Source organism: Kryptolebias marmoratus, linkage group LG1, assembly GCF_001649575.2.
Source record: "Kryptolebias marmoratus isolate JLee-2015 linkage group LG1, ASM164957v2, whole genome shotgun sequence".
NCBI lineage: Eukaryota > Metazoa > Chordata > Actinopteri > Cyprinodontiformes > Rivulidae > Kryptolebias > Kryptolebias marmoratus.
In genome coordinates, this window is record NC_051430.1 from 30,439,828 (window position 1) to 30,448,783 (window position 8,956).

Consider the following 8,956-nt stretch of genomic DNA (forward strand, 5'->3'; position numbering starts at 1 on the left):
AGCGGAAGAGGATGGATGGATAGATGGATGGATGGTGTTTTAGCCACATATAAGGAAAAAACTAGGAGGGTTTTTTTGTAAGTTTCAAAATAAATAAAGTGTAAATAGTACTGAAAGAAAAGTCTTTTTCTAGACTAAAATTTCAGGTGAACCCTGCTGCTCCTTGTTATTGTATCTGAGGGTTCTGGGTCACTTTTACTGTGTTAACTACAAAATAACCTGCTGAACCAGTCTGAGGTCCAGTTTATTCCTGCTGCTGCTGCAGAACTCACAGAACCTGTTTCAGCCCTTCACAATAAGAGGCTCTAACACAAACACTGAGTGCTAACCTCAGAAACTGTCTCTAAACACCTTAAGTTTATAAAAACAGAATATATCATTGTTCTCCAGTAAAACAGATACTGCAGCTGAGTTCAGAGAGTATTTGGAAGTCAACACTCAGTGTTTGTTTAAGACTCTGATTAAAGAGTCCATTTCCACCACTTTGACAAGAAAAGAGTCAAAGGTGTTAAATCATAATTATGAGAAATCCTCTGAGGGAAAAAACTGCAGGATTTAGAAGGCCTGATTACAGCAGCAAAGTCTTTATTATTATTATTTGCAAATTATAATCACAGAAACAAAACAGCTTTCAGTCGGTGGAGGCGACGGACATTTTAGCAGCAAAGTCTTTCTGGGTGTAATTATCAAACACATTTTATCCCCTGAAGGAGAACTGCACCAATAAAAGTGGATTTATAATAAAAAATAAACTCTGGATTCTGAGACGCAGTAAAACAAAACCCATGTCTGTTATTTTTTCCTTTGAAAAGCCAATATGAACCATTTTTATGTATCTTCGTCTCTTATTGAAGTTTTCTGACTCCTCTTCCTGGTAACAGAGTTGGTTCACTTCATACTTTCTCAGACTGTCTTTAATGGAAATACAATTTACAGAGAACCGACACAGTTGGGCCTGTACTTTACACCACACCCTGAATCTAAAACAAATAGAGTCTTCAATAATCATGTTGGTCTAATCTCTGATCAGTTTACATTCAATGATGTCAATAAGTGACTAAAGTAACAAGCTGGCTGTTTTTATCCATCCTGAACACAAAATATACAAATAATATGACATATAGGCTGTTTTAAATAGTATTTACTCACCTTGTTTAAAGACGTCAAGAGATCACTAATGTGACAGGAATATCAAAGACAGCTCATCTGGAACACTCATAATGAAGACGTCAAACAGGTTCTTAGTTAAAAAACCTGATTAGGCACGCCCTGACAGGGTAGGGCGTCGCGGGTTCACGCAGCCTGTTTGTCTCTCAGTGCTTTATTTCTCAGAGTCAAACTATATTAACACTAAAACGCTTATAATTGTATGCCCAAGATTATAGCAAAGGTTTGTGTTGTTTACCTTCCCCGTAAAACATCACTGTACTGCTGGTAACAATAAATATGAAGAAGAAGAATATTTCTACATCAGTATAATTTCTTTCTAACTGCTGGTCAAAAACTGTGGCTGTAGTCTGGTGTTTGGGGCAAAAGAGATTCAAAACTATACAAAAACTTAAACATCAAAAACACAGCAGCCATGATGCCTGTTGGTCACATCAGATGAAGCCTGAAAGAAACCAAACACTGGTTTCAACAATTGAATTTAATTTGCAGAGATTGTCGATGCAAATGTTTCATAAACCTCAACAGCTGGACCACAGTGAGCCCTGAGGAATCTGTCTTTGCAACTTACTGCAGAGACATCAGGTGTAGTTAATAAATTACAGACTCATATTGTCCATTCTGAGACCAAAACATCACATAACGAGTATTTATTCTCACCTCACAGGTTGGAGAAAATAAAGTTATTATAATGAAGTATTTTGACCACACAGAAGGAAAACTAGGAGTTTTTTTATAAGTTTCAAAATGAAAGTGTGAATGAGTCTTAATGTTGAAGAAGAAAAAAAATGTTTTTAAGACTAAAGCCTGAGGAAAAAACGGTTTTACTCACAGAACCTGTTTCAGCCCTTCAAAATAAGAGTCTAACACAAACACTGAGTGCTAACCTCAAAAACTGTCTCTAAACACCTTAAGTTTATAAAAACAGAATATATCATTGTTCTCCAGTAGAACAGATACTGCAGCTGAGTTCAGAGAGTATTTGGAAATCAACACTCAGTGTTTGTTTAAGACTCTGATTAAAGAGTCCATTTCCACCACTTTCACAAGAAAAGAGTCAAAGGTGTTAAATCATAATTATGAAGAATCCTCTGGGGGGGAAACCTGCAGGATTTAGAAGGCCTGATTTCAGCAGCAAAGTCTTTATTTTTGTTTGCTAATTATAATCACACAAACAAACAAAACACAGCTTTCAGTCGGTGGAGGCGACAGGCATTTTAGCAGTAAAGTATTTTCAGGTGTGGTTATCAAACAAGTTTTACCCCCTGAAGGAGAACTACTTTTATTCTCTCATTGTGTTTAAAGGCGTCACCAGGTCACAGAAGTGAAAGTAAAATAAAATACCTTGAAATGACGGTGAATAGTGATGGGAACAGTTCTTTTGAGTGTATCAAATTTCTAGAATCAGTTCATTAAAACGATTTGTTTAAAAGATTCATTTACTAAATTGTTCAGTTCATTCATGCAGTATGTGAGTGAGACAGCGCCACTTCCAGCACAGTCCTAACAAACCAATCACTCCTCAGCTCACTCCAATCATCTGTGCACGCATGCATGAATTAGCATTTCATTCACTGAACGAATCTCTCCCCTGCTCTCTCTGACAGACTCCTCTCTCTCTGTTGCCGATGTTCACAAGTGACACAACACTACAGCAGCGAGCAGCACGTTCATGTAAACACGTCCTCTTCTTTTATTATTATTAAAACTTTAAAATGCAGAGTTTATCAATTAATGTAAACAAAATGTCATTAGCATTATTTAACTATGGCATTTTTTGGAAACTTGCTTCCCTAGACCTCTCCCTTTGCCAGCCATAAATTCACCTCATCTCCTTCTTTTAAATACAATATTCTCTGTTGGGGTCTGGGAGTCTGCTCATTCTTTTCTGCAGTTCCTTCAGTTGTCCATAAGATGTTGTCGATGAGCAGAGAGTCTGCAGCTGATTGCTCACTCCTGCAGTCAGTTAAGGCCAATCACTGAGGAGTATGGGGAGCCTGCTGCCAGTACTGATGGCCAAATGAAGCCTCATGAAGCAGTGAGGCTTTCCAGCCCGTTGCTCAAAGGTTCATTACTCGGTGCTTCATTCATTGCTCACCAGTGACATCTGCTGTTGAACTGAAACTGTGACAGCCTTGTCACCTAAACAAACCATACTTCCAAAAATATTACACCATAGCAGTCAGTGTATGCAATATTGTCACAATAAAGTTTTTGTCAAACCCACATCTAGTAACAGTAGTGTCTATTGAACCCTTTTTAACTGTTTCTTTGTAGTTCTGATTGATTTGTACCCAAAATAATCCTGCTAATATGTATATTGACTGTCAGATGTGGTTGTGCTTTTTTTTATGTCATGGCCTGATTTGACAATAAATATATCTGGTACTTTAGTGTCTTGGGAGTGGAGTGATTGTTGGGGCAGACACTGTGCGAGGCGGCCTTTATCTGACGCGCCCCCTTTTTACTCTGTACACGGCTCGAAGCCTGCCCATCACAAGCTGCCAGTTAACACCTGAGTGTTAACCTATGTGGTAACGTCAAGCCCTCTGTGGTGCCTGTACTGATCCTTTGCTCTTTTGAGAGATACTTACCCTCTGTTTTTTCTTCTAAAGGTTACCCTGATGAGAGTACGGATTTCACTCCAGCTCGTTCCCTCGACTCCTGGAAATTACTTACCAATTGTCAATAGATTCTCTGCTAACAAGACTCTGGCTGGCAGTCCTAGTACCTCGTTCTTCCATCGTGTGATTGAACCTTGTCCACCCTCCACCATGCCTACTGGTTCTTCACCATTCAACTACATGGATTCATCCAAAAACTCCCTAACCTCCCAGACCACTGCTTTCCTGCATGTGGGTCAGAGAACTTACTAAAACCATGACAGTTTTCCATGTTGTGAACAGTCTTGTCTGTCTTTGTGTATGTTTTTATTAAAAACAATAAGTTGAAGACAAGTAAAGTTCTCTTCTGTAAAATCATAGTTATGTATAACTCTGGAATACATACCTTTAAAGCACACACCACATGATGTGGCATCTTGTTGATTTGGAGGAGTCATTGTGTTACATGCCCATCTAGAGGGATTTAGCCCATAGAGTCTCATAAATGATCTAAAATAAAAGTATAGTTAGGAAACTAAAATGAACTACATATATAAATAATGTAACAGTTATCTTTTATTCAAAGCTAATATCTTCTGCACTTTTTCTACAATTAAGTATGATAATACGAGCATGTTTACCTGGAAATGTCTTAGCGGTGCTTCGTCTTTACTTTGCTCCCCCCTCCCCCCTGGAGGAGCTGGCCTAAGTGGCTGGGGAGGGGGAAGTCTGGGTCTCTCTGCTTAGGCTGCTGCCCCTGCAACCCAAGCAAGAAAATGGATGGATTGATGGATAAATTTTGGTGGTGATCCGGATCATACAATTTTTGAATGACCCTGTGGTCTTGATGAAGGTTTGTGGTCTCTGGGTACTTTAACTTTTTTTCTCTACAAGAACAAGTGAAGTAGGACATACTCCAACCAAAGCAGTTAAGACATTAGGAGAAATATAATCTTCAGCTATATTAGACTAATTCAAGAAGGGTGTAATCACATATCACTTTACTATGTATTTAAAATCTCATTAAAACGGGACACCAGATCAGATTTATCTATCATTAACAGATTGATTGTACCTTATAATTAGATTACTTGATTTATTCACACTCATCATTTTTCAGATCTCAGCAGCTGAGGGCTGAATCTGTCTGTTAAAGGGAATCCTCCATCATAACATTTATACCAAGAAAGAGACCAAATTTGCCTTTTAAGATTTATTAAAATAAAAAATAAAATGAACAATTAAACAACAAATCAACACAACACAAAAATAAAACATAAAACAGTATTAAGTAATTACTTTAAATGATCTGAATATGAATTAACAAGTTATTTAGAAGCAACAATTAACCCTTTGACCTGAAAAAGACTGAATATAAGTTTATCTAAAACATAAGAATCTTTTAAACAGGAGGTTTGGGTTTTATGTTTTACATGCGCAAGAATTTGAACAGTTGAATAAGGAGTTAACTTTAGAATTTGGTCTGAAGGATGTTAATAATTCTGTCAGATTGTTAAATCTGTCTGAGGAAAAACCAGATTAGATGTTTATCAACTTGCATCATCTCTGACGTCTGCCAAAGGGCTTATCTCCTCCTGTTCAAAGAGGTTCTGTTGTCTCCTGAAATAAAAACAGGAATAAAAATATTTTAAAACTCTTGACTAATTCCTCATTGAATATTTGCATATATTAACTGATATTAAAAATCAAAACAGCCCCAAGAATCAGTCAGGACAGTTTAGAAAGGTGACTTTAGATCTGAGGGCAGAAAGAAGCCGTCTCCTTAAAGCTACACAGACATTATTTAATGCAGATTATCACCTGACCCTTTCACAGGGAGCATCCTTGTCTGTGGTGGGCAGTTTACTTTCACTGTTGATTAGATAAAAGTTGTTCAAGAGTCAAGTCCCAAAGCTTGAGTCCAAGTCTGATCCAGAGTCTTAAGAGGGCGAGTCTGAGTCAAGTCTGAAGTCTTTGTTTGTACAGTTTAAATGGAACTTGAGTCCAAGTCCAAGACTCGAGTCTCCATCTCCGGCTCACAGAAGTTTAAATCCAAGGTTTGACAAAATCGGCTACAAATGTTTGATTTCTCCACATGTGATCAGTTTAGTTTACACTTTGGGCTGAAAGGCAGCGAACGATATGAATTTCATGAATTTCATATATTTTAAGGATCGCTAGGCCTTTAGTTTTGTATTTTTCTTCAGATTATTTGTTTAAAGTTTATGTTCTTTATATTCTCCAGTTTTTGTTATTATCTGTTTAAACTTCTTTTTTTTCCTCCTTTGAATGTCCTTCCTTTTGGAGCCAAGCGCAGATTTGACAAAAGTAACAGGAACAGTATTTGTCTTTTACATCCTGTAGTTCTTTTTTGTGTTTTTCAATCAGAGACTTCAGTTCTTTGTTATATTTCTCTTCAGCTTGTTTTCTGGCCTCCTCTTCATGTTTCTTCATCTCGTCCTCCATTTGTTTTTTATATTTTTCCTCTAATTCTTTCCTCTTTTCCTCTTGTTCTCTTCTCTTCTTCTCATCTTCTATTTTATTTTCATATTCTTCTCTTTTTTTCTCAAATTCCTCTTGAAGCTTTTTCAGTTTTATTTGCTCCTCTTTACGTCTCTCTTCATCCTCTTCTTGTTTTTCCCTCCTCTTTTCTTTCTCTCTCCCAGTTTTCTTGTTTTTCTTCCATCTCTTTTTTGTTTTGTTCCAGTTTTCTGTGAATATTTTCTTTTTCTTCTGATTCTGATTTGATTTTTTTCTTCAGATTTTCTTGTTTTTTCTTCCACTCTTCTTGTCGTTGTTCATCCTCCTGTTTTCTTCTCTTCTCCTCTTCCTCTCTTCTTTCCTGTTCTTTATTTCTCTGATCTTCTGCTTTTCTGAAGTTTTCTTCCTTTTCTCGAAGTTCAGCTCTCAGTTTCCTCTCCTTCTCTTCTTGTTCTCTTCTCTTCTTCTCTTCTTCTTTCCTTTTCTTTTCATATTTTTCTCTTTCTTTCTCAAATTCATCTTGAAGCTTTCTCAGTTTTATTTGCTCCTCTTTACGTCTCTTTTCATCCTCCTGTTGTTGTTTTTCCCATCTCTCTTTTCTTTCTCTCTCCCAGTTTTCTCGTTTGTCTTGCATCTCTTTTCTCATCTCCTCCAGTTTTTTGTCGATTGTCTTCTTTTCTTCTGATTCTGATTTGATTTTTCTCTCCAGAGCTTCTCGTTCTTCCTCCCACTGATGTTGTTGTTTTTCTTCCTCCTTTCTTCTTCTATTCTCCTCTTCCTCCCTTCTTTCCTGTTCTTTCTTTCTCAGCTCTTTCTCTTTCTGAATGTTTTTCTCCAGTTCTTGAAGTTGTTCAGCTCTCAGTTTTCTCTCCTTCTCTTCTTTATCTCTTCTCTTCTGATCTTCTTCTCTTTCATTTTCATATTTTTCTCTCTTTTGCAAATTCCTTCTGAAGTTTTTCCACTTCTTTACGTCTCTTTTCATCCTCCTGTTGTTGTCTTTCCCACCACTCTTTTCTTTCTCTCTCCCAGTCGTCTCGTTTATTTTCCATCTCTTTCCTCGTCTTCTCCAGTTTTCTGTCGATGTTCTTCTTTTCTTGTGATTCTGATTTGATTTTTTCCTCCAAAGCTTCTCTCTCTCTCTCCCATTTTTGTTGCTGTCGTTCTTCTTCTTCTTTTCTTCTCTTTTCTTCTTCTTCTCTTTTTTCCTGGTCTTTCTTTCTCTGCTCTTCCTCATTTTTGATTTTTTCCTTCATTTCTTGAAGTTGTTCAGCTTTTAGTTCTCTCTCCTTTTCCATTTCTGCTCTCTGTTCATCCATTCTTCTTCTCATTTCTTCTTTTTCTTCCTCATGTTTTCTTTCAAGCTCCTGCTTCTGTTTTTCCATCTCTTCTTCCTTTTCCTTCAGGATTCTCTTCATTTCTTTCTGGATCGCAGCTTCAGCTTCTTGCAGCATCTCATTGGTGTAGCAGCTGCCTCCATTTTCCTTCACCATGGTGTCGATCTTCTCTATCAGCTCACTGACTTGTGAGCGATTCTGTTTATTGAAATTATTAAACACATGATATCTGTGTCCACAGTCATCAATGAGCTTCTTACATGAATCATTACAACTAACTCTAACAAAATCATCAATGGACCGATTGTGGTGCTCCAGTGCGTCTCCTTTTGTAAAAAGAACAATGGTAAACTTTTCAGCATTCTTTCCAAAAACTTGCTTCAGTTGTTTTAGTATCTCCTTCTCCTCTGGTGTGAATCTGCCGATCTGTAAAACCAGCAGGAAGACATGAGGTCCTGGAGCCAGAAGATTGACACATCTCACCATCTCCTCATTGACCTGCTCAGGGGTCAAACTGGTGTCAAACAGACCAGGAGTGTCGACAACAATAACAGGACGACCATCAACCTCACTTTGAGCTTTCTGACAGTATTTAGTCACTGAATCTTGAGTTATGTCTGAAGCAAATTCTCCTCTTCCCAGAACGGTGTTTCCTGAAGAACTCTTTCCGCTGCCAGTTTTCCCGATCAGAACGATCCTGAGACTCTCTGGACTCTGCTTCTCATTGGTGTCTGTGAAATTAGAGCAGAATTAATTTAAAATATGATTATGAATTATTGATAAACTGTAGATATAATAAAAGTTATTTGTTGATGCCATAGTTTATGTTGTACAAACATCTCATCAGGCCCAGAGACTCAACATCTGTCTGCTGTAATATGAATTATAGGAAAACACTTTCTGATGAGGCCTCAGGAATGATATATATATCATATAGATGTAAAAAGAAGCAAATGCTATATACAGGACTGTCTCAGAAAATTAGAATATTGTGATAAAGTTCTTTATTTTCTGTAAAGCAATTAAAAAAACATTAAATGTCAACATTCTGGATTCATTACAAATCAACTGAAATATTGCAAGCCTTTTATTGTTTTAATATAGCTGATTATGGCGTACAGCTTAAGAAAACTCAAAAATCCTATCTCAAAATATTAGAATATCTCCTCAGACCAAGTAAAAACAAAAATTATAACAGCAAAACAAAATCAAACATTTGAAAATGTCCATTAATGCACTCAGTACTTGGTTGGGAATCCTTTTGCACAGATTACTGCATCAATGCGGCGTGGCATGAAGGCAATCAGCCTGTGGCATTGCTGAGGTGTTATGGATGCCCAGGATGCTTCAATAGCAGCCTTTAGCTCATTT

General features: G+C 37.3%; 1 protein-coding gene across 1 annotated transcript in view; it reads right to left on the reverse strand.

Moving 5' to 3' along the window:
- Window positions 1–6,993: 6,993 nt before the first annotated feature.
- LOC108248080 (GTPase IMAP family member 8-like) overlaps window positions 6,994–8,956 on the reverse strand; it is a 7,843-nt gene continuing 5,880 nt past the window's right edge. The window contains exon 4 of the mRNA XM_025010657.2: window positions 6,994–8,316. Coding sequence (XP_024866425.1) covers window positions 7,169–8,316 — 1,148 coding nt within the window. The 3' untranslated portion in view covers window positions 6,994–7,168. The remainder of the gene's footprint in view (window positions 8,317–8,956) is intronic.